The sequence below is a fragment of the Serinus canaria genome, chromosome 4, assembly GCF_022539315.1.
Source record: "Serinus canaria isolate serCan28SL12 chromosome 4, serCan2020, whole genome shotgun sequence".
In the NCBI taxonomy this organism is placed as follows: Eukaryota; Metazoa; Chordata; class Aves; order Passeriformes; family Fringillidae; genus Serinus; species Serinus canaria.
The window spans coordinates 36,109,327-36,135,137 of NC_066317.1; the positions used below are offsets into that span (position 1 = coordinate 36,109,327).

The following is a 25,811-nucleotide window of genomic DNA, read 5'->3' on the forward strand; positions in this document are numbered from 1 at the left end:
AATTGTAAGCAACAGAATCCTAAAAAAATTAAAGAGATTCTAAATGAAAGAAGTGTGAATGGAATACATTGTAACCCCACGGAAGGAGAGAAAAAAGCAGGGATAATGAAGAGGCCAGAACAAGGACTGATTGATGTGTCAGAGGAGTTATACAAAAGCGTTTTTTGCTTGGTTTAGTATTTTTGTAAACATCATTGGCCAAGAGAAAAAAAACCCTCTAAACCTATAACACCATGACCAAACAAAAAATTGAAAAAAAAAAAAGAGAAAGTGGAATCTGTCTCAAAGTAGAAAAATACCTTTGTTTAGCTCCACAACATGTGTGACCTAGAGTCCTGCCTTTGTCCTAGACCCAGAGAGTTTATGGACTTGCCAGGCATACTTCCAGTGCTTCCTAGTCAAGACTACTGTGTTCCTCTCTTCCAGGGCAGCACTGAAAAATTAATATATAGCATCTCCTCAGGAAGACTGGTGGCTACCCAGCTACCCCTCTCTGCTGCTCCACCACTGAGTGTTGGAGAAAGGCTGCAAATGGCAGTCAGTCTCAGCACTGCACTTGAAGCAGTTTCTGGTCTAAATGTGAAAGAGTTGATGTTAGCTTTTACCCTTCCTGACTGAAATCAGAACCACCTGCATAAACTTGGCTAATGAAGCTGAGTGGAAAAATAAAAGCCTTGCACTAGCAGATGTGAGCTCCAGCCAGCAGGGGCTGTGCTGTTTTTTCCCACCTGAGGCAGCAGCCAGCTGTGGGCCTCCTTTCTCTTCCTGTATTCCATTTCAAACTCAAAGCCAGGTTAGCTGTGGTTTGATCTATTGGACTGGATGCTTGAATGGATCAGAAGAGAGATGCCCATAAAGAGACATACCCATAAAGTCATCTCAGCTGGGGAATGAGATAGAAAAGCAACTAAGAGCATTGCTCTAGTAATTCATTTCCAGTACATGAAGGGTAAGATCCAGTTAATTTTGATATGCACTGTGAATGTCCCAGAGAGTGCCTAGCAGGAGGACAGGAATCCCTTCTGGTATTGTAGCTTTGCTGAGGCTGAGCAACAAATTAAGACCTGATGGTAGTTTCAGACTAAGGCTAAATATAAGTGTGCACACAATCCATAAAATGGATTTTTGTTACGTAAAGGAAAGAAAAACTGTGTAGGACTTCCCAAAATAAATATTTTTTCTTGAACTGAGATTACAGTTTTTATGTTTGTGAGTCTAGCCCAACCAGGGATTTAAGTGCATTAAAGGCCCCAAAAGTGCTGACTTGATGAGCATCACACCTGTGCATGTGAAGTGAATATACTGGTGTATATGCATGTGATGGTGCATTTTTATCTCTTACCCATATTCTATGGTAACAACAATGTTAGAGCTGCTGAACTGGCAAGATTTCCAAGCAATGTCCATACTGAAACCATTAGTGTAGTGGAAAAATAAAATTGTAGTCAGTCTATATGACTTTTCCTCAGAAAGCATAAATTGCTTTTCTTTGGAGTCAGTGTCTAGATCACATACTATTTTTGTTGTTTCTTCCATGGCCAACCCAAGAAGAGCATTTTTCTACTTGAGGTCATCTTCACGCTACACAGCCTCCTCTGACAGGGGCATGTACTGTTTAAAAAATGGGCTATGCAGGCAGCAGTATGCTTGTGTCATTAAAAGGTATTGTCAACAGTGTGGGATGTGCAAGAAAAAGCAAGCATAAGTTGTAAATTCAAGCCATAAAGACTCCTCTCTTATAGTTTCATCTGTCTCAAATTGTCCCAGAGGTAAGAGTTGGTAGGAGTTTAAAGTATTTTTCTCCTTTTGGCAGCCCTTAAGGTGTCTTTTGGGGAAAGGTTTTCTTACTGTACCCCTACAATGTCAAAAACATGTTATGATTCCCAGGAAGGCTGAGTAGCTGTTTCTGAAGCTATACAGAAAGTTTTAATAAGGGAGAATTACTTCAGGATTCTGAGTCAAGGAAATAGTGTGACTTAGAAATAATTAAGAAAGGAGTAACAGTTATTAAACTACTATAAAATTTAAAATTAATAGCATAATAAAATATGAAATTAATAAGTATGAACAAATGAGAAAAAAACTAAGCATGCAGAGTTAAACTGTTAATCTATGCAGAATGGAGATTTATCTGCTGAAGATTCTTGATACTACTTTAGATAGTAGTAAATGGTAGTCTGACTTTGTAAGCCATTGATAATGCTAATAAATTTTTTTGTAAGCCATTGATAATGCTAATAAATTATCTACTGTGAACTATACTATGGATATAGAGAGGACTGTGGCTAAAAGACTATACAGCTTAATGAAATTACATTAGTCTATTCACTTAAAAGAAGAAACTTATGCTTGGTGAATAGAGATGATTTAAAGCTTAGCAAAATTGAACAGAGTTAGGCAAATCTTAATAAGTCTTTACAGTGCTCTGCAGAATATGTGTCTTGGATATGGAGAGTAAATATTTCATATTCTGATTCCAACACATCTGTCAGTATGGATGTAGGCTACACAATTCTGATTTTACCAGTGACTGATAGCCAACAAGCAGCCAGTCTGGCAATCAAAATATTGCTAGTTATGGAGATTTGCTAACAGAATCCTGGGGCAATTGAACTGTGATGATGTTCTGTCCTGGTTCTGTTCCTTTGCAACAACACTTCATTTTTCCTCTTGAGAAAACAGCTAGTGACAAAGGCTTAGATGAAATTAGAGAAAAAAACTGAGAGATAGCAAGAAAGGAGAAAGGGAGAGTGAGACTACTTCAGTAGTCTAGGATATGCTCAACCTAAATGGCTGACTTAGATTTACATCTCTTAATGCAATAGAGAGCTTCTCCCACTTGTCTGTCTTCTGGAAAACCATTTCTTAAGCACCTCAATTCCTCTACTCCCTATATCCTGACAGAGATCCTAAATTCAAAATGAGCTGGAAAATTGCATTAGACAGAGGATTTCCTTCTTGGTGTTATTCTAGACCTCTGCTGTATTTAACATTTTTAGACATGTAAAAACCAGATTTTGTCATTTTATGGGGAAAAAACAACATATTGTAGAAGCCAGCTGACACACTTCTCTCTATAGAGATAAAAGTAATGACAGTTCTTTCTTCTCAAGACAAAAGTTAGATTCTTCCTCCAAAAGAAAACAATAGGTGGACTCAAGAAACAGATTTTGTATAGGTTGATGTAATATGTGTACTGTATCTCATGTCTTTGACTGCTTTCTAAAGTTTAATACCTTGGATTCACAGGTTTTTTCTAAATGGTTGTCACCACCATGCTTTGAGTATTCCTATCTACTCCCTGCGCAAGGACAAATATTTACTCAAAACAAGTATCTGTTGCAGGACAACCCACACTGAGGATAGTTCATGACATATAATACAAATTGCAAATATGATCTTACTGCAAGCCATCACAGACTTTGACTTTGCTCTATTTTTCCAGCCCTTCCTTAATGCTGATTCTGGCACTTGTCTCCTCCTGAGCTGGTAGGGTGTGCTAGCAGTGGAAAGCTAGTCCTTTCAATAGCTGTGTGTTAAAGGTCCAGACGGATGAGCCTTGATCAGTACTGTCCTGAGACAAAGCCATTCATAAGGTAATTAATCAACGCTTTTATTAAAGGCCCTGCATTTACAAACCCTAATGCTTTATCTAGGACACAGGATGGAATCACCCTGGCAAAGGTCACTGCCTTTTGGAGCCAAGAGAGTGTGGCTCTTGGCTCCAGCTGTCTTCAGACAAAACGGATTGGTGAAAAAAAAAGATTTGTTTGAAGTTGTCAATGTTGAAATTCTGAGGACAATTTTATCTTCTATGTTGCCATAAGAGGGATCACATAGACCACCAGCACTTTCCTTTTGCCTCTTGTTGAGTGCTTTTTTTTTTCCCTGCATCTGCTAAAATTAAGATTGCAATTAACATCTCTTGGCAACAGCATGTTATACATAACTGAGTCAGAATAGTGGATGATTTTCATAGAGGGGATGGGGGAGAATGAAATATATAAACTGACTTTTCCATGAGGCAATTCTGTCCCCTTTACTTTCTCTCCTGTTTGAGTTATTATCAGGATCACCACAAGAAAAGCAGTCCACTCGATTTTACCTTTTTCAGTAAAGACATTTCCTTTTCCAGTAAAGACATTTCCTTTTTTATTCTTCCAAGAATGTGACACTTATGTTTGAGAGCAACTCTGTTTTATTATTACTGAAATACAGCCAAAAGCTTTCTGTTCCTCTGCCTTCTAGTGATGAAATTTTTTAAGCAAAAAATAAAATTCATAAATTATGTGTATGCAAAGCTCATTATTTCAAGAGATTTTACTTATAAAACGATTGCATATAAGTAAACTTAGCTGAAATAATTTTCATACCTTTCTAAGAAGAAGTCAGGATAATAAAAAAAGCATTTGTTAAGTGCAGTCTCTAGAAACTTTCCAATTTGCACTTTAATATACATTGCAATTTGAGTGTACTTTGCGGATAAAAGCTGCTTATAAAAGTCCTCATGTTTTCCTCATAATAAAATGTATAAAACACCATATCTGTCTTCATACAGCCTGGATAGAAATTATGAATTTCCAATGTCTAACACATAGCACTACACAAATTTTCATTTACATGGCATTTGTCTATGAATCTAAAGCAAAGATTATCTAAATGACACTAGGAATGCACTACCATTCAGTCTTTCTTTCAAGTCTCAATCTGAGGATATCAGCAGTTTATTGAGGGAAATCAGTGCTGAGGCTATCACCTGACTTAGGCTACATAGATTACTGGATAGGAAAGAAGTGTCTTTACATAGCCCTTTTTGGAAGAAAATACTGAGGCAGGTGATAAACTTGACATTGGTGTAAGACTGATAATGACTGCAGTAAAAGGCAGTTGAAAGTAAATGTGGAAAAGAGAAACTATTTCTTTCTCATCTTGATAAATTTGCATTTGTAGTTCTCATGTCCTTCAGAAAGGAGAACCGAGCTGCCTTGAGCAGGACCTTCGTAGGCTGGAGAAGCCAGCACAACATCATGGCAAAGACAAATGCACAGATGGGTGATAAGGACAGGGTAAACCCCTGCCCTGATACAAGCTGGGGGTGGACTGGGTAGGCAGCAGGTCTCCCAGGCTTGGGAGCCTGAGAGATATCAAGATGAACAGAAGTCTTGTGATGTGAAAGACTTGTCATGTGCTGCACTACATTAGCTGGGTCAGAGAGGGGAGAAGTATAAGCTAAAGAGACATCCAGATGTAATGTTTCCACTTCAGGACAGATGATGAGTTTTTATTCAATGAATCTTTAAAGTAGAATGCTCAAATTTTGATCAGTGCAGGGCTGACAATTGTAACCTCTCTGCCCTTGAGAAAAATGCCTTGTTGGAGTCAGGCAGTGCCATTTTGTGTGCCTAGGGATGGTCACATCCTCAGCCTGCCATAGGCTCTGTTTTTCAAAGTGTTTGTAATTTCTGCTTTTTCAGTGAAGGAATGAGCAGCTTTAGAGATTCCACACCCATAGACTACCTCCTGGGTAAAAAGTACAAGCCTCCTTTTTGGAGTAATGCTCTAGGAAAAGAAACCTGAGGAAGTTAAAAAGTCATGTCTTAAAAAGCACTCCTACAGTCTCAGAAAGAGTGTTTTAGGTGTTTGTCCACACAAGCAAGGCTTTGAGTTGTTGTCAGAGTAAGACATCAAAGTTATGTCCCCTTTAATCACTGTCATCAAGCTGGCAGCAAGATGGCTGAATAAAAGGCACTAGGTTGGTTGAAGGTGAGACTTAGAAGGGCCACAATCTACAGGTGTTAAGCACCTTTTTTGACGATGGGGGAACAAATGGGATCATGAGAAAAAAATGTGTTTGGGATGTGCATATTAGGAAGTCAGATGGGAAGCGAGGAGCTAAGGAAACATGCTGCTCATCAAGACTGCAATTATCAGACAAGGTTACTCACAGAATCTATCAGTTCTGCTGGTGAGTGCAGCAATCACAGCTCCGCTGTTTCCAGGACCACTACATCCAATTCTTTGATGCAAAAGGCATTATTAGACCCAAGACAGTTCTGAGCAGCATCACTCAAGTGTGGATGTAAAGCATTATCCATGATGCAGGAGTAAAGCCAAGACTCATTTATGCCTGTTAGCCAATGCCATTATGTATCAATTCATGCTAATGTATAATGGGCTTTTTGCAGCTGTGTTTGAAATAACATTTAGGTGTTGCATAACAGCCCAGGGAAGAAATTAATGTCACATAATGTGACAAAGCAAGACCATCCTTGTAATGTAAATGGTTTATGAGTGATTTTTCTAGTTGTTATGATTCTACTTCACTTTCCAAATTGGTCACTGTGGATATGCCTGTAGATGCAAAACATGAAAATTATCAGAAATGTTTCTGTGTCACTGCAGAACACAAGATTTGATGAGCCATTTTGCTGTACTGTTGCTGAAACTGGTATGTCTCTATATTTAGACATATATTTACTTTATTTTTTGAGCTCTGGTTACAGTGAACCATTTTCAATTGGGCATGAAACACTGATGGGACATGCACTGATGAGTTTCTACATACTGTCCTGAAGCTTCATGCTAATTTACTTCACAGGGAGAATTTTGGGATGTTTTTTCTGTTTTACAGGATGTCTCAGAAGAGATTTCCACCCTGTATTGTTACTTAATTTAATTTGAAAACTCTTCCTTGGTCGCTTACTGCATACCAGCTGCAGTTGCTTAACATTATTTTAAGAATTCATTTTACCTAATCTGTCATAGGCTAGAGAAACAGACTTGATATCATGTTTTAAAAATTGCTTTTTGTAAATTTTGGTTCTTGTGGAGTATCCTAAAGGCAAGTCTGCCTGCAGTATCTCCTTGCAGAACCCTTAAGAAGATATAGTACTGGTCACATATCCAAGTGACATAATGGAAATAGTTGTTGTTATCTTTTAATATAATGTTTGTGGGGTTTTAGCCTACAAATGGTAGTTAATAATATTGGTTGTAACAGAGAAATAAAAGGAATTCTTACTCTCCTAGAAACCAAACCCCTCTAATTTGATTAAATTTGCTTCATACTGAAGATTTGAATTAAAAAAATAATACTTTGGACAAAATACTGTTCTCTTGAAGAGGAGACTGTCACAATAAATGTAGTCCTTCTTGGGTAAAACCACCTTGTCTTTCTGATGTGCCCTGACAAAGTTCTGCACCTGTAATTTTGGTGCTGTAACTCAGAGCAGGCCACTCAGCTGCTTCCTCTGGTGAGGACATACCTTTCCACCTGCTGCTCAGCATCAGCATCATATTTCTTCCCCCTGCCCACCACAGGCAGGTCCCACAGCTGTGCAATTGCTTTATCTTTTGCTGACATCTTTTAACATTCCCATCCTCTAACTGCATCCAGGCTTCCAAGGTTTCTGTGTTATCAAATGCCTTGATTTTTTTGTGGACAAGTTAAATGGTCCAATTACTTTCTCAGTACAGTCATGAGCTTCATCTTTCCAGGGCTGTGGGTTGCACTCACATCTCAGAGTATGTTTGGCCACAGAAATGCAGTTTGGCCAAAGCAAAACAGAATACAGCAGGCTGCTGGTTGGCCACACTGTCCTCTAGAGCTATTGCATAAACCCCTCCTTGCACCAAATGTGACAGAACTGCAGACACAAGCACACTTGTAGCCACATCTTGAGAACCATGCAGTTAATAACACCTGGTGCTCCTGCTTCTGCACTCAGCTTAGGGCAACAGTGAAAAAACAGCACATTTGAGTTGAATCCACGTAACCTAACATAATGTGCCTAGGCATAGCATATTTTCCTATTTTTCCTTAGATAAAAATTGCTACCAAGTTAAATAGGCTTGAAACAGAGTTGGTGCCATCAAAATATTGAAAAAATGAAGTTTTAGTCCAAATCACAAGGTTTGAACTCAGACGATTAGAATGTAAGTTCTCAGACAAATGAGTAAGAGTACAACTCAGCTTGGGATGGAGAGTTTGGAAATCACTGGAAATTCTGAGATTTCAAACCAGGTTTCCATTCAGTATGAGGTTAAGCATCACAGTAATGCCTTAATTTCTCGGAGATTTTTGATGCATCATGTTATGCAAATGAACTTTAGAAAAAAGAGAAGACTACTCCACACCATGATTTCTCATTAGTTAATATCATATACAGGGTATAGAATGCAATTACAAACACTCATTAAAATGGAACAAAAGCAGAACTCTATAAAGAAAGGCTATGTTTTGTGTATATCTCAAAGGAGACTGGAAAATAATGAAAATAAAACTCTTATTTGCCATAAGGATTATGGTAGAAAGGAAAAATAGAAATTTCTATCTCACCATTAACAAAGAAATGTCTGAGTGAAAAAATTACTCTGCTATAGGATAAGTATCACAAATTTCAGAAGATTTTCAAGGATCATCCAGATATTAATATTTGTACAATAAAAGTGCATGTTAAGTATTTACAATTTATTTTAGAGAACACTTCAAAATATTTCTATCAGCATCTTCCTCCTCTAAATGGCAATTGAGAGAACCTTCCTTTCTCTTAGGGCAGCACTGCAGTTGTGATAAAATTCAGTGCTGGAAACCATTCCTCCTTAATTTTGATTGTAGCAGGACATTCCTTATAAACACAACTTATTCAATTTTTCTCTCCCTGAAATTTCAGCAGAATCTAAATGAATCATTATAATCTTAAATTTTAAGACATGTTTAATCATACTGGAAAGCAAAAATTAAAAGATATATGGATTAGAATGGAAGAGGCTTTGCTTCTTTTTTTCTTAAGAGAATATATAAACTATGCATTCTTAGGCTTTGATTTTCAGGATTATTGTGCTTGTGATTGTTCAGTTATCAAAATAATTTTTCACAATTAAAAATAAAAACATAATAACTATATTATTTATGTTAATCCCCTCCTTTTTCAAATAATCCCAGAGATGAGCTAAATATCTCAGTTCAACAAAGGCCTCAATTCAGGATCATGGAATTAGAGAATTATAGAATGGCTTGAGTTGAGACACCCTAAAGATTACCTAGCTCCAACTCCCCTGCCATGGGCAGGCACACTTTTCACTAGATCAGGTTGCTCAGAGCCCCATCCAGCCCGACCTTGAACACATTCAGGAATGGGGCAGCCACAACTTCTCTGGGCACCTTGTTCCAGTGCCTCACCACCCTCACAGGAAAGAATTGCTTCCTGATATCAACACCTACTCTCTTTCAGTGTGAATCCATTCACCCTTGTCCTGTCACTGCATACTCGTGGATAGTTTGTACAGCTGGCCATTGCACACCAAGAATCCTTTCAGTTCACTCCCTTACTGCATGAACTAGGGCAGGGATAACTTGGCTTGGCAGCCCTGTGTCCCTTTTTCCTGACTGATCCAGGCTATGATTAGTACACTGCATGTAGACCTTTGGATTTCAGTAGTTCTTCAGATCCCACATTGTAAATGTGGTCACAGCACCTACTGAAAAAGTAAAGCCCCTGACTGAACAGTTTCTGAATTACTTCAACTCTATTTTGTTAAGGTACCTAAAATTAAAGTTTGTTCAGTCTTCAGGTAGTTTTAGTTTCTTTGCCAGTAATTAAAACTGCATTACCTTTAACAAAGCACCTGTATGTTTTAACCCTCTTCTGAATTCTGTGAGAACATTTAATATATACCCCAATTGTGACATTTATTATAACAATAAATGTTAAATATCTTTTCAGTTGTAATCACTTTCCTACCTGTATTGTAATGCTTGGTGCAGTAACATAAATCCTTTTCTTCTTTCAGCAGAAACTGTGGCAGAGTGAGACCTTCTGCTACTTGAACCGCTCCCTTTTCTTGCCACTCAAAAATGAGATCATTCATTGTGTATCCAACTAAAACAAAGAAAAACCCAAATGAACTCTAAGTCTGCTGTAAACTTTGAAAAGCAGTACCATATCAAATGAAAACATTTTAAGTAAATGTTATACCAAGGAGGTAATACAGATGGTCTGCTTGTTCCTCTTAATCACAAATTTTTATCTGTCATTTTATACCACATTGAATTGGAAGAGACAAAACAGCTGTCTTATGAAACTCTTTTAAATCCTTATAATTAGATGGTCTATTGATGGATTCAACAAAAGCATTTAAATTAGCTAAACATCCAAATCTCTTCAGTGCTTGGGAACATCTTTTTCTCCTCAACACAGGAAGGATAAAATAGGTCCTTTACACTCAGATCTCCTCCTCCTCCTTTTGCTTGAGGTGAAATGTAGATTGTCAAAGTTATGCTTATGGATTGATGTCAATTTGAATGGTTAAGTGCAAATTGTTCAAAGGCAACAATGAATTCAAAATTCTGCAGTAGTATTAGTTGAATTGAAAAACTGCTTTTCTCTCAAACTGGAACAAGACATGGGAAAGGAATTGTTTTTAATCTTCTCACATTAACTGACTGTGACATGTAATGATATTAAGCACTCAGCTTTAATATTCAGACTCCTGCACTTATCCATACCTCATGCATGTGTATAAGATTAGCTATAACAGCAAAAGACATACTAATCAATGCTGAGACTTTGCAACAGTCAAGTACTTTTCCATTCTATTTCCCTCTCTCAGATAAATATTTGTCATTGGGGAAAATATCCCTGTTTCTTCTGAGTATATGATTTGTTAACTTTCCCAGGCATTTCATTCTAATTTTCTTTCTAAATAAATTTTATCTGATTAGTAAAACTGGGAAAAAAAAAGCTTCATATTTTCATTCAAGTTTAAGCCACATTCACTAGAAGGAACAAGAAGGTAAAAGGAAAATTTTTCTCATCTGATTTATATAGCTTTCAGCTTCATTGCAATATTTCCTTTCTGCTTTAATCCAATACTAATAAGCTGTTGAAAGTTATTCACAGGAACTCAGGCTGACTGTTGCTTTAATTGGCACTTTTTTTTGAAGCTGGATAAATATGATAAAAAAATGAGAGCACCAAATCCTTTTAAATAAGTAAATAGAGCTCAAGCCACTACAAGCGTATATCAATAGAACACTTGCTTTTCTTATAAATTGCATTATATTCCATAAACACAGTTAAAATTCACTATTAAATGCCATAAACTGTGAAAAATCAGAAGGATATATCTTATCAAATTTGCATGAATTCAGACAAAAAGCAGTTGCGTGTAAAGCAGATTACCACTTGAAGCACAAAGATTATGGCCAGAAGTGATATTCCCTGAGTAAAACTCATTGAACTGGCAAGAGTGTCAAAATGTATTTCACTAAATCAGGTTCATCTCTAATGCATGCTTTTAATTTTGATTTTCTACTCTGCCCACTAATTCTTTTATAATGCAATATAGTACAAATAATAGCAGCATATTCAAAATGCTGCTGTAGTAATCAGTTTTTGTCATGTTTACATTTTAAATGTTCAAGTATAGCATTCAAAAGTGTAACTTCAGTTTTCTAACTCAAGGTCACAGGCATAAATTAAAAGTGTCTTGAAATACAGAGAACTTAATGGAGATGTGAGTTTCTGTTATACCAAATAAATTTAAAGTAGTATAATGTTTCCACTAGTATGTTAAATTAAACCAGCTTGAATGAAATCAAAAGAAAATGTGTATTTCAATTCATTTTATGAAGAGGACCTGCTGAATAGCACACTGCTTAGCATTCAGAATCCTCATGGTACTGTGTATTTCATGCATAAGGGGAAAAAGACATTTTTATAGAAATCACTCCTTAAAACAACCAGTGGTTACCATAGTGTAGTATTTATGCTATTTGAGTTTAGATATGTGGTGCTATGTATGCAATGAGCCTAAAATACTGTCCCCTGGCACACTGTTTTTGGACTTCTGCTGAATAATCGTAATAACTGTCCCTGTCCTGTTCTAGAAATACTAAACCTGAAGTCCACCTGAGCTTTTGATTCTTGCCTACTTGATACCTGATTACCAAATGTGCATTATCTTTAAAACAATTTTAAAAAGCATCATTCAGTAACATAAATTTAACTAAAAGTCTAAATGCCTGTTTCTGATACTGGTCTGCTTTTGAAGATTAGAAATACACTGTGTGTATTTTCCAAATGGCCTATGAGATAAAAGATATGACAAGTTGTGTTCCATTCCATGGTGATCACTGTGCAAATGGAGCAGTAAAGCGTGTCTTGAAATGTGAAGGCTTTATTGTGAATGGATGTGTGACTACCCATACAAATTTGTGCTATATGTTTCAGTTATAGTGTTAGACATATTATCAACTTGTAGGAACTGCACTGAAATATGCAGCAGTTATAAAGAACAAGAGATTTCTCTTTAAGGCCTATAAGGGATTAACTGCAACCCAGTATGATATTTAGCCTCTCGTTGAAACAGAAGCTTTTCTTTTTTGACTATGAGGTGGTGGTGATGACTATTATAAATTGCTACCAGATATTTTTATTCCCAGTGGCAGTGAAGTACAATGTTATGTAGGGAATTCCCAGTGGATAAATTTTATTGTTGAAAAAAGGACAGTCAGTGACTAGCCTAGGTAGAATATGAGGGCGCAGCTCACTGGTGCAAAAAGTGAAACTTTTAGTTGCCATGAATAGATGAAAGTGATGGAGGCTGTAATCCAACATGGTCTTCAGGACCTGCCCAACCTAAACTAAATCAAGTGGACTAGTAAAGGTTTCTGTCACTGAAATGCAGTGCACTAGGGTTCACGTTTGCAGGGCATGAAAGAATGAAGACTGGGAAGGGAAGTAGAGATGTTAAATTGTGTTTTATGGGACAAACACCAGCTTCTCTGGCTGAAGAAGAGGGCAGTTAGCAATGTACTTTGTTTTGTCTGGCTACTGTGCAGCACTTGCTCTTACTTTATTTTATAAAGGTATTACTAATTATACAAAAATCTAAGTAGTATCATCATTGAACTATAAAGAAAGGATAGAAAAAACAACCTTGTTATGTTTGAACAGTGGTGCTCAGGAGTTATAGGGCTGGTTAGGTTACATTAATACTCTATTAACCCAAAGTCTGAGGTCTTGAACATTTAAAATGCAAAAGCAAGCAGTAAATTGTTGGTAATTGTATGAAAAAGACATCATCCCAGGAGGAGAATGTTTCCAGGGGGAATATTTCTCAGGAAAAATCAAGAACTGTGTGAATGCATGGCACTGTAGCCTCTGTGCAAACAGTTCTCTTAAAGAGACAAGTAATTTTCAGGAGCCTGAAGTCATTCCAGGTAATTAGCTAATGCACATATAATGGCAGACTGAGAGCTCTGCCTGAGATGAACTTGACGATCTAGGGAACATTTATAATTTACTAGAAGGGAAGAAGGCCTGAAACAATTGGTAACTTGGACTTGGTCTGCAGAAATATTATTTTAGAAAACAATGTTTTCTGAAACAGAGTGGGTGATAAGTGTGACAAAATAAAACTCTGTCACACTAACAGAGGGAGAAGGGATAAGGCACAGATGAGAAGTAGCTCTCAGGACTTGTGTCTGGAATAGTTGATGAAACATTTTGAATAACTGGACATCAAATAAAATTGCATTTAAGTGGTATTTTATTTAGTTGATGTAATCTGTAAAAAAACTGGCAGATGGTTGACAAGACATACATAATAACTTTAGCCTTTAGACAGCACAAAAAATTGTTTAGCTAAAGTGAAAATTTTCAGCATTTTCCATTACAGGTTCCAGAAAAATTTCAGGAAAAAACAATGTGATCCCGCTGAAATATTTTTAAGGGCATCTACTGTGTCTTGAAAGAAAAACCATATTTTTCTCTTGGTCTGACTCATCTTTCCCAGAAAAAAATATCTTTTCAAAAACAGTGTTGACAAATTGTTTTCAACACTCATATGAGATTCCTGAAAGAAAGAGTTAGACTGTATCTTTGTATTTTTGTGCACTACCATTAATAACAAATATCGACTTTCATTCATCCAATTTTGAAAGTATAGGAATAAAGCCTGCCTTAAATAAATAGTGTCCCATTCATCCCACATCAGTCCACATTACTCTATAGAATTTACTGGAACCAAGATATTTATATCGGTTGCATGCTAAAAGTAGGAAGATTTTATTTTAGCTAACTCAGTATCAGTGGTAGGTGTTAAAAGCCCATTATCTCATTGACAAAACAGTGAACAGCCAACAAATTTGTTTTGAAGAATTGTTGAAGTGTCCAACATCTCTTCTCCTGCTCCTCCAAGGACTACACCACTACAGAAACGTTATTCAGGGCAGCTGCCCTGTACCTTTAGAGACTCTACACCTTTGAACTGTCATTGTCCTGGCAATTCCAACTTATTCCTTTATCATATCTGCTGACACAGTTTTATTTGCTTTGTCCGTCCATCTTTAGCACACCTTTCCAAGCCATGAGCAAACTTGTGATCCAGCTGAATATCAATATATCCTATAAATTTTCTACTCATTTTTTTCATTACAGGAAGGCTGTGCTTCCCTTGTGTCATTTCAAAATACCTACAGGTATATTAAAACCCAGCTCTTTTCCTCATGTTCAATAAACAGACATGCTCAGCTTGAAACAACAGAGTATTTTTTTTGTAAAATAGTTTAGTTTAACTGCAGCATTTATTTTTTAAGGCCAGTGATTTATCTAAATTCCATTTTCATTTCTTTAATTTTTAGTAAGGTACAGGTACAAACCCATCAGTTCTTCAGGTCTCCAATTGAAGCAAGAACTACAGTCATGTTGACTAGGGTTATTCCACTACTCTTCTGTTGGACATCCCATCAATTTGCCTCCAGGACAGGCTGCCTGCACATTACTGTTCCTAAGAGCATGACAGACATTTGAATTGTGCCCTAAATTCCCAGCAACATAGCAGGGGGAAGATATGACAGAGCTAAGGAATCTGCCTTTGGCTTGAGGTTAGAACAAATTCTCCTACATTATGCACTAAATACATTAGTTTCAGAAATAAGCTGTGATTCATTTCAAGGCTAAATTTGTGTTGGAGATCCAAGAAGGCAGGATTTTATTCAATGTACTTCTGAGCTGCTTTTCAAAGTGTCTGCCCCTTGCACTGCCCTCTAAGTCATTCTGAAGGAATCTCTCCCTGGGGAGTGATAGGTTTATTCTTCTTAGCCAGAATTTTGGAAAAGAATAACATTTCAGCTCAGCACTCTACCACATCTCTCAAATCTGTTCTTGCTGAAGCCTATAGGTGTTCAGCTATCACTTTTATCCTAGTTTTTGTATGCCAGCAGCAGTTGTGCAGTTCCTACTGTCCTTTCATCCTGCATTGGTCAGGAGCTGATGACTATGGGTGTGCTGATCTTTGTAGCCGTGTGTCATGTCTCACTTCAGATAGACACAATGGTTTGAGTTACCCATCGGCTGAATAAAAACCACAGCCTGAGCAGCTGATAATTTTTGTGCTGCTGAAATGGAAAGGAGAGAAGCAGTATGGTTCTACATCTTCTGGCTCAGACAGGCATTGACCTAGTGTGTCCATAATTTCTGTCATTCAGGTAGACCCTGAGAATTCCCCGGCAGATGAGAAATACACTCCAGTTATTTCATCTCTTTTACATTATCTTTTTGCTGTTGTGGGAAAGGAAAAATGTGCACCTACTTTTATGTATTGCATGAACTTGTACTGCTGCAGCCTGTATACCCATCTTTCCACTTGTATAAACTCCAAATTAGAGACTGGGGGGAAAGAAATTGTGCAAATAATCATGTACTACAGAGGCAATTTTCTTTTATAATCCAAAAGACAGAAGTATGATTGCTTAGAAAGACTAAAAAGCCTCCATAAATCAAAAGGGAAAAAAAAAGGCCACTGTTAAATTTAAAAATCAACATCAAATTAAAATTATGAGGTAAGAAAGTGTTTTATACCTTACCTATGCTGCTTTTCATAGTATTTTTTCTTTTGTAACAGTCTTTTCAATATTCTTTGAAAATTCAGGGATATTAAATGTCACATAAAGTTATAATTGTAATTTATAGGCAAAGGAATGCTGTGAGGTAAAAGAGAAACTTATAAAAGAAAGACAACAAGCTCTAGCATTTGAAAGAAAAACATTTCAGGGAGACAGGCCACAGAAATAAATACATATCTAGCTGACATTTCTTTGTATCTTATTCAAGCAGAATAAAACTAAAATTATCCCACATGCCTATAGGCTGCCCTGGTGTAAGGCATAGAGCTGTAGAAGGGATTATTTCATATGTGCATTTTCATTTGTTCCCTTTCTAAGATAAAAAGGCAGCTATTCTAGCTGCTGAGAAATCATTTGGTAAAATAAATCCTTTAAAAATAGAAGACATTTCTACTGAAATATTTTTCAGACACTTCATGATCTAATGAAGTACTTTTACCAGGGGCAAATCCAGCTGCTCAGAGTGACCTTGGAGAAAACATTACATGAGAGAGCTAAAAATAAAGATATCATTTGGGAATAAAAGCTATACATTATTTTTTTCTCTTAGAATTTTCTATGATGGAGCAACATCATCAATACTGAAAGTATCCAGTACTAAAAGAAATTACTACTTAAAGAGGAACAAACCCCATGATCTGTCTGTTATAACTGTCAGTCTTTGCAACCTGGTGGTAAGATGAGTGAAAAAAAAGATGAGTGATTTATTCTAATTTTCTTAGTTACACAGTCTGGAACAAGGCTTGCAAGATCTGACAGAGTTTACAGAAACTGTGAGACAAATGGGCCTTGGAAATTCTTAATGTACAATGCCCTACACAACTTGGAAAAAACAGCAATGATCATCACTTCAAAAAGAAACATCTGGAAGCTTGGCTACTGCTGTTTTGCTCCTGCAAACTCTTTGGTTTCTTATAATGTAGCCTGGTGGTCAGATCATTCACTCAGGACAAGAGAGGGCTGTGTTTTCTGTTTTGAACCCAAATGTCTTCCACCTCCCCAGACAAGGCATTAACCACTAGGGTTCCTGCTTTGATCCTTCTGTTTACATTGTCTCACTGTGCACCAAAAAATGCAAGGCAGACAGAGCAGAGAATGACACTGTGGCCTAGAAATTAGAGATGCTTGGATGGAATCAGGCTCTCAGGGTTATGTCAGTTCTTACCTCGGGAGATTTGATGTGAAGCCTGGGAAAATGCCAAATGCACCATCCTCCTTTTTTCTTCTATAATTTTAAATAGAACTAGATGCCTTTTCTTAGCCAGAGAGTCTGGAATTTGAAAGTTTCTGCTCATCCTTTCCTAAGTTTTGGAAATTGGTCAGAGTTCACTTTCATATAAACTACTTTTTTTTTCTTTTTTTACCTGGTTACTCTTCTTCCTGGCATGTAGATATTTTTTGTAAAACTTCTAAGTTGTTTATTTCCTGTCCTTGCTGTACAGAGAAACTGGCTATGGACAGGTGAATTCCCACTCTCAAAGGTCTAGGATCTTGGAACTAAGGTCACTGTACATATCTGTTTTGGATCTGTCCCAAAATAATCTTAGGGAACTGCTGCCTTGCTCTTGCAAACCTAACTGGTTATTCAGCTGTCAGACATGCGAGCATATCCAGAGCTCCCACATGCTGCAAAATTTTCTGCTTCAGGCCATCATCTTTTCCCATAGTCTGTTTTTTGATGTCTGAAGTTACAGGTAAAATAGACTTAGACAAGGCAATATGGGAAGAGCTTTATTACTTGCAACTTCCTTATGAAATCAAATTTGCTCTTTCTCTGTGAATAAAGAATTTGAAGCAGTCATCTGTATTTTCTTCAGCTCTTCTTTTGTGAGAACCTCTCTTTACAATGTGAATGTGCAGCTGGGAATTTACTCCCACCGAACTCAATGATTAAAAACAAGTCTTCAGTGAAAAATGTTCTGCTGGAAAATACAGTAGAACATCAACAGTGCTATTCAGCTAATAAATGTTGTTCCCTGTGGTGTAGTTTGTGGGAACTGTGGGCTCCTGCAAGGTTTCTCTAAAGCAAACCAGATGCCTGTTTGTTCAAGTATGCTCAGTTGTTGTCTGACCTGTCCTCACAACAGCTGAAACAGAGGAAAAATGCAGCTGAGTTTTATGAAGCTGTTAAAGCAAAAACTTCACAGCTTTTCAAAGCATTTTTTACTGATACATTTTGCTTGCTCAGTCAAACTCTATGATACTTCCTCTTTGAAGCATAATTGTATTTCATGAGGATACCTGCCATCTGCGTGCAACTGCCTCCTGTTCACCTTTTGTTTAGTCACATTCATTATACAGGTGACATAGGTTATCAGTAGGACTGTCTGCTCAGGTTCATTGTGGAGTTTTGCTCAAATCCTGTATATATAATATTGTCCTAAATTCCTTGACATTTGCAGCAAATAATGATCTCTCCATTTTAGTCAAGAAAATTTCTGCTGTCAGATTCAGCTGTTGCCTTCATATTGAAAGGCTGCTTCATAATGCTACCATCTGTCCATTGTAATAAAAGATAGATCTGGCTTTTATACTCACCCTGCAATAGTCTATAAATAGTACACCATACAACAAACAGTTCTGACATACTGACTGATAGATAATTACCTTACCTTCCTCTAGGTGCTGCTTTGTTCCAGTAAAAGAAGAAAAAATCCTCCAAAAATCTTATTAAAATTATGTGTGTTGTGTTTCTGATCTATGATATATTTCAAACAATCCAATATGTTCATTCTATATGCATAATTCTTTTATTTTTGAAATATTTTACTTATTGGCCCTAAATCTAGATCTAAATCTAGATCTTTTAGATGAATCCATCTCAATCTGTCTTACTCCTGTCATTTATTTTCACTAACTTCAGATTGCTGGGAGCTTTCAAAGAATGCTTTACTTTATTTTTGTTCTTTGCATCATTAGGAGGGTTTTTCTGCTACAGCTCTCTTTCAAAGTCCTCTCAATTTAAGAGAAACAGCAATTCCCAAATACTTCATATCACAAGGAAAATGAGAATATAATGCATCAGACAGAATAGTTGATTTCTCCTTTTGTATGTTCATGCCTTGAAATGGCATAGCTGCTTTACACTTTCCATCTTCTTTTAAATAACAAGATATCAAGGTAGATGATAAGTAAAATGTATGGTAAGTTAGAATATAATAATTTTATTTCAGATAAAGTTCCATCAATCACTTCTCTAAGTTATTCCTGTGTTTCCTTTATGCTCTCCCTATTATTTACCTCCTGCATGTATGAACACAGAAAGACTTATGGTGACACCCTTTATGCAGAAATTCTGTATAAACTGTCACTGAGTTTAATGGCAACTTCAGATTTACAAAAAAATGGTTTTTCAGTTCAAATAGGTATGAAAGAACCCGTTCCTCTTAAAACCATGAATATTTCATAGATTCTATTGATAAAAAAGAAGATTAATTTTGAAAATTTGTTCTTGTACCACTACAAGGGGTTTTCCTACCTCCTGTATAGCTGTTGTAATCTCTGCAAAAGATTGTATAGGATAATACATTACGCAAACTTACAGCTTTCCAGCTGCATTATACATGTTTGCACATCCATTGGAAAATTTTTGAGATCCATCGGACAGGAAAGTATTAAAGTCAATCTGAAAGAACACAAAAAACCCATTAAAAACATAACCCCCAAAAAAGCCATAGAACTGGGCAGGAAGAAGGCATGAATACAATGGAAGCAATTAGAAATAGAATACATGTTTCAGTAGAAAGCTCTCTTAAAAGGTCTCTATTAGCTGAACCCATCTAACTCAGCCTAGTATGAAAAAAAGCATGGAGATGAAGATTGATTATGTTCCCACAGTGGTAGGCTAACCTCCTTTTGAATATGAAATCCTCATAAGAATTTTAACCCAACCCTTTCTCCTTTTGTAAGCTTGGAGAAGTGCTGCCTAATGGCACTGGAAGGAGGGGAGGAGGAAGGAGACTCTTGCCACTGACACATACACGCAAGTCATAAAGTTTTCTTTTTCTCCAGAACACTAAGTGTTTAGAGATTCCTGATGTCTCTTCAAAGAGTCTAATTTCACATTAATTCAGTGTCATAAAAACATGCAAAGCAAAACACCGAGTGAACAATAGTATATTTATTTTGAAAAGAGTAACATTTTGCACAAGTGAGTCACTGCTTCAACACCAAATCTAGTGGGGCATTAGCGTACTTATATCTAATGTGTTTCTCATTAGATTGGGTTTTTGATGACAGTGGTAAAATGCCTACTGATGTCTGTATTAAATGGAAAGTGGTGGGAAGAGAAGTGAGATAATTAGATTTTGTCAATACTTATGATTACTGCTTTCAGCTTCTTAAAATCTTTTCAAAAATTTACTTTTGAGTTTTCTCTCCATCTTGAGAGATGACTAAATGACTACTCTTTAAATGTCATACTTTCTCAAACAGGCCATATTTTCAGGTTGAAGTGCAACTGCAATATCCATAAAGGGGGAAAAGAAGTAAAATTGGATTGTCTGGACATTGGAGGACACAGACTGTGAAACTTGTATATAGGCCAACTCAGATTATAATACTCAGATTATAATACAACGATTTTTTGTTCTGTGCAGTGTCCTAGTTCCTCTAGGCTCAGTATCAGTACTTTAAAATGGGAAAGAAATTTTTCTTATTACTTTTACTATGTGCATGCCTAATGAGTGATCATTTTCTATTTTAATATAAACAATGAACGCTGACAAAATTCTGCATTCAAAACTCTCAAATAATAGTTCTGCACAACTAGCAATGGAATATATGTTTTAGAAAATCCTAATTATACTTTTGAGCTTCTATCTGAAAAAAAAAACTCATTAGATTAGAGGCTCACCTGATGGAATAAAGCACATTTCCATTCTTGAAGATCCGCAACAACTTATTATCTGTTGTAACTTCATGAAAGTTGGCACCTTTTTCATTAGCAAAGAACAAATCAGGTTTCCAAATGGAATCCAGCATAGATGGGTCTAAATCTAAAGAGTCATCTGGATATTCACTGTATGCGAGGCGTGGATCATTCCAGTTCTGACGGAGAAAGATGTTCACTCGGTAATCCTGAATAAAAGAGAAAACAGGCAAAGCTTTATCAAGCATAGGGATTTAGCTTTTATTTCATTTCTTAGCCATGTAATCCCCTGTCTATCTGTGGATGACAAAAGAAATACTTAGCTGAATGCCAGAATGATACCTATTTATGTTAGTGGGGACACAATGGATAAGAATAAAGATGCATTTCAGGGCAATTGAAAAACATCCTAAAATAAGGAAATCCAACGTCCATGTGCAGTTCATATAATTCTATACAACTCTATACCCTATCTATCTACTTACTCTATCACAAATTTGTCTTGAATTTGAAATGAGAAGCATAAAAAGAGTTTTATGGTGTTACCTTTTTCTGCTCAAACCCTGGTTGGGGTATTCCCACTTCCCACTGTCAGTGAGAATCTGTCCCACTTTAAGGGAAGTTAAATTACTTTTTTTTCTCTCTCTCTAATCCTTACTTGTTTTAGACCCATCACATAGGCTTTCTGTGCCTCAGTTTCCTATGGAACATTGTGTGAGCAGTATCTTGCCACAGAGCAGTCTGAGGAGGGCACATGTTCCTCCCCTCTTCAAATTGGGTAGAGACTCTATAAGCCTTTTTGATAAATTAGATTAGCTACTGGTGTAGTCACCTGAATTTCTACAGAAAGTCCTGTCTTAATCAAGAGGGCTTTTATAGAAAAGATAAGTGAGTGCTTCAAACTTCTGGAAATCATTTTGAAGCTGCACATACATTCTGTCAGAAATGTATTTATGGCTCCACTTTCTTACAACTTTACCACTGTGAAAATGCTTGGTTTTAAATAAAGGTGAATAATAGCTTCTTGTTGCATTTAGAACTGAGACTGAACATAGGAGCAGAGGAACTAACTTTTATTGCTCATAATAAGATTTTCCTCATTATTTGAACTGCATTAATGAAAAAGATCAAAATAAAATAGAGAAAAAGATAGGTTAGCTGCAGGGAGAAAATGGCAACTGGATGTCAGACCTTACATGACACTTCTAAATATAACAGAAGTAAAAATAAATCACTTTTTTATGGTTAAAAAAGATTATTAAAATTAATTTTAACAAGAAAACTTCTTGAGTCAGAATGGGAAATGAAGTGTACAGGGTTGAGAAATAAAATTTAGCCAAAAACTATGGATACTAGATTTTATAGGTTAGACTAACTCGTTAAAACCCCATTGGTGTGGAAATTGTTGGTTAAAAATCTAGTATTTTATTGATATTTCTCTTAGGAAACTTGGAACATGCAGCCATGTAGTGGGAAGAATCATGGCAACAGACATAACAAAGGACAACAGGAACCTCAATATGCAAAATTTATCCATGAGAAACAGTTTTTCATATCTTCAGCATCCTGCTGCTTTGCTCAATTTAATTACTCAGCTTGACTGAGTAAGTAATGTAGCCAAATATGCTAAAAACACGCTTACTAAGTATTGCAAATATATTTGCAAATATTGGCAAGTATTGCCAATACTCTCCAATATTTGCAAATCATATGAAGTCCCAGTAAAGAATTTTATGTTCACATAATTGTAACAATTTTTAGCACAAAGAAGGTAAGTAGAAAACTACACCTGAAAAATGAAATTAATTCAGATTACTGTTTCCAGCAGAGGAAAAAGGCTCTCTGACCAAATGAAAGCATGCAACATTAAATGCATTGGAATTGTTAATCAACTGCTTTATTTAAAGAAATAAACTCTTAATTAATTTGTTAAAAACACACACAAAAGCACACCCCAACCCCTTTCAGGAAAGGACTGAAAGACATTCTCTTTTTCATCATGGGTAAGGACAGCCTCAAAAATCATAAAAAGTTCCTACGAGAACCTGCTGGTATTTTTCATAATTAGTACCACGATGTGGTAAAACCAGAGCCAGGGATTTGTACTTTACAGATGCAGAAACAAAACTGTATTTTCTGTGTGTGTCCAAAGTAAGACTAAATTCTTAGACAAGCTTGTGCCTCAGTACTCACAAAACTATATTTTTGGTGTCTTCTAATAAGGGAATAATAACCCCTGAATATCCTTATTTCTTTGCATGACATCCCAAACATCAGGTAGTACCAGTTTCCATTCCAGACTGCTGTATAAAATCAAAAGGACAGGAGGAAGAAGGATGTGGGACCAATGAGGGCTCCACTGCCTTTCCCAGCGTGTGTGATCCTTGCACTGAAGGAAACAGCTCTAAACCTGGGGCACTGGGGTGGGAGCACTGCACCTCTCAGGACTTTGTATTTCTGCCCAACCCAAGCTTTAGATTTTAAATTATATAACCTGAGGTATGTTTATTTACTTTACTTTTCTCAGTAGAATATGAAGACTTTATGGACAGGATTAGTTTCAGAGTAAAGGTCTTCTCACATTTGTCAGACAGAATAGTTGAAAAATGCATAGCGTGAAGGCCAAATAAAAAAGGAAAATGGAGAATGACAAACTATGTAATAGTTTCAAAATTATATTAAGTTATTCTGTATGTCAGTATGAGTAAAGTCTATTGGTTTAAATTGTTTCCAGCTTTTAAGATGAAAAAAGTCCTGGTCAAACTTCTCACTGAAGCAACTGGAGATATTTTTCATTGTTATCTCCCTTGAAAACTCTGCCATTGGCACTCATTATTCACTTTAAAAATATCCTAATCTACCAAAAGGAAAGAGACTTCTATTTGCTATTATATGAAGGCCAAGTATTCATCATCTCAGTTTATAATTACACATTATGAGCACAAGGCCTAACTACTTTAAACAAGTATGGTTGTTTGATGCAAACACAGACACCAGAATCAAACTGCCTGAATTGATTTGTTATCCCACAAGAGGCTCTGTATTCTCATGTGCTATTTGCCTGAAAGGATGATCTTAATTCAAATAACTGTGGCAGAAAAGTCCCTTGAGGGCAGGAAGAAATCATTATTTCAGTTGTGGTGACTTTCACAGCCTCATGTGTAACCTCAAGGCTGCCATTGTGGGAACAGCTGCTGTTCCCTGGCTCTACAGAATGAGAGTGAGACGTGGGTCTGCATTTATTTTGCCATACTTCAAAACCTTAGCACAAGGTGAACCTTCTTAGAGGCTCAGGATGCTGTTCATCTGCTTCATAAGGCTCAATAAAATAAAAATTGGAGATCAGGTAATTGCTCTTTGCTCTACATGCCAAGGCTCAGGCCACTACGGACCTTGGTACTAACATTTTGATTAATAATGTCCACCACACAGAAAAATCTTAAACACTTACAGGATATTTTGATTTCTACTTCATTATACTTCTACAGATAGAGATAAATTACCACAACATACAGACTGTGGCTTTATGGAGATTTTTGCACAAATCTTCAAGATACTGATTTCCTAATTCTCACTATTTCTTTAAAGTATTTTTCATATGCACTTCATGGGGAATCCTTCCAGATCTGAGACATTTGAAAATATGCCCCTCATTTGAACATTGAATATCACCTGTTTCTCATAAATATTGTATGCTGTTATTAGAACCAAGTCCCCAGAATTTCATGCATAAATTACAGAACTCTCTCTGTGCCATTCCAAATATAATAATTTTGCCTAATATATACTTATAAGTGAAGTCTAGACTTGTCTTTTGTATGCAGTCAACTGATTCTTCCGTCACTTGTTTTAACTCACTGTAAAATTATAATATTAAAAAGTCCTTACAAACTTTGGAAGAACACTGTTAAGAGTAAACATAAGACACTATAACAAATATTGTTCTTGTAGAAAATTTTTTCTTCATGAGTAAACTGTGACACTTGTAATGACTCATTTTCACTGCTGTAGAAGAAAAGTTTGTATGTTGCAGAACAAATTGATAATTTTAATTTTTACTACTGAGAGTTTCCAAAATAACTGTCTTGGTGTCTGAAAAACATGAAACTTGACATGCTTTTTATTGCTGCCTTGATTGGTATAATTAGACAGGTTGGCCTTATTTGTGGCAATAACATCTTTCCATTTCAAATTTATTTGCTGTTCTTAAGTACTGTGGCCGCACATCAGGTAATCAATTACTTTGTCCAAATAGATGGAATTTTCTAGTTTTCCTTTACATAGCTGAAAATTTCAGACTGGACCAAAACTTTTTCAGCTAACAATTTCAATATGCCTTTGTCAAAACATTTCTAGTACAGAAACTCGAATATTTAAAATTGAAGCTAGCCACTCAAATTGTCAGGTCATTTTCCATGCAGGTAACCAATGCCATTGCAAAACCAAAGTAGGAGAAGAACCGTGAAATTCACACTCACATTTGAGAAATGCAAATATAGTTTTTGTATTCTGAAGGATTGCCTTGTATTTCCTCATGCTTAATCGTTGGAGTTGCATCATTACTGAGATTACTTACGGTGCAGACAGCCTTCTCTGTTCAAGAGGATGTGTAAAAGAAGTGCGGGGAAGGATGATACAGGACTGGACAGGGCAGTCAGTTCTATGAGAGTAGACATGAAAAGTTGGATTTCTTTAAACTGATAATGCAAAGGACTTGCATTATGACTTAATAATTACTTGGTTTCTTTCTGTTACTATATCAAAGGGGAGGGAGAAAACATTTTAAATCTAAAGACAACAATATCCTTTCTTAACTTTCAATAAATTTATACTGAACTGAAATGGTTCATTTTCTTATGCTAACAAACAGTGGTGATATTTTCATTGGTCTTATTTATTATAGTAAATAAGGGGATTTTTTTTATTTATTACATCTTTGCAATATTACTGGGTTACTGTTTAGAGTCCCTGTGTTCCCATCCTAAGAAGGAACTGTTTGAGCAAGTCCAGAGGAGAGCCACAAAGTTGATA

At 36.4% G+C, this 25,811-nt stretch overlaps 1 protein-coding gene across 1 annotated transcript in view; it reads right to left on the minus strand.

The window, feature by feature from the left end:
- GLRA3 (glycine receptor alpha 3) overlaps positions 1-25,811 on the minus strand; it is a 56,463-nt gene that overhangs the window by 13,199 nt on the left and 17,453 nt on the right. Inside the window, exons 3-5 of the mRNA XM_050973705.1 lie at positions 20,766-20,989; positions 19,453-19,535; positions 9,744-9,881 (exon numbers count right to left, since the gene is read on the minus strand). Of these exons, the coding sequence (XP_050829662.1) occupies positions 9,744-9,881; positions 19,453-19,535; positions 20,766-20,989 (445 nt within the window). The remainder of the gene's footprint in view (positions 1-9,743; positions 9,882-19,452; positions 19,536-20,765; positions 20,990-25,811) is intronic.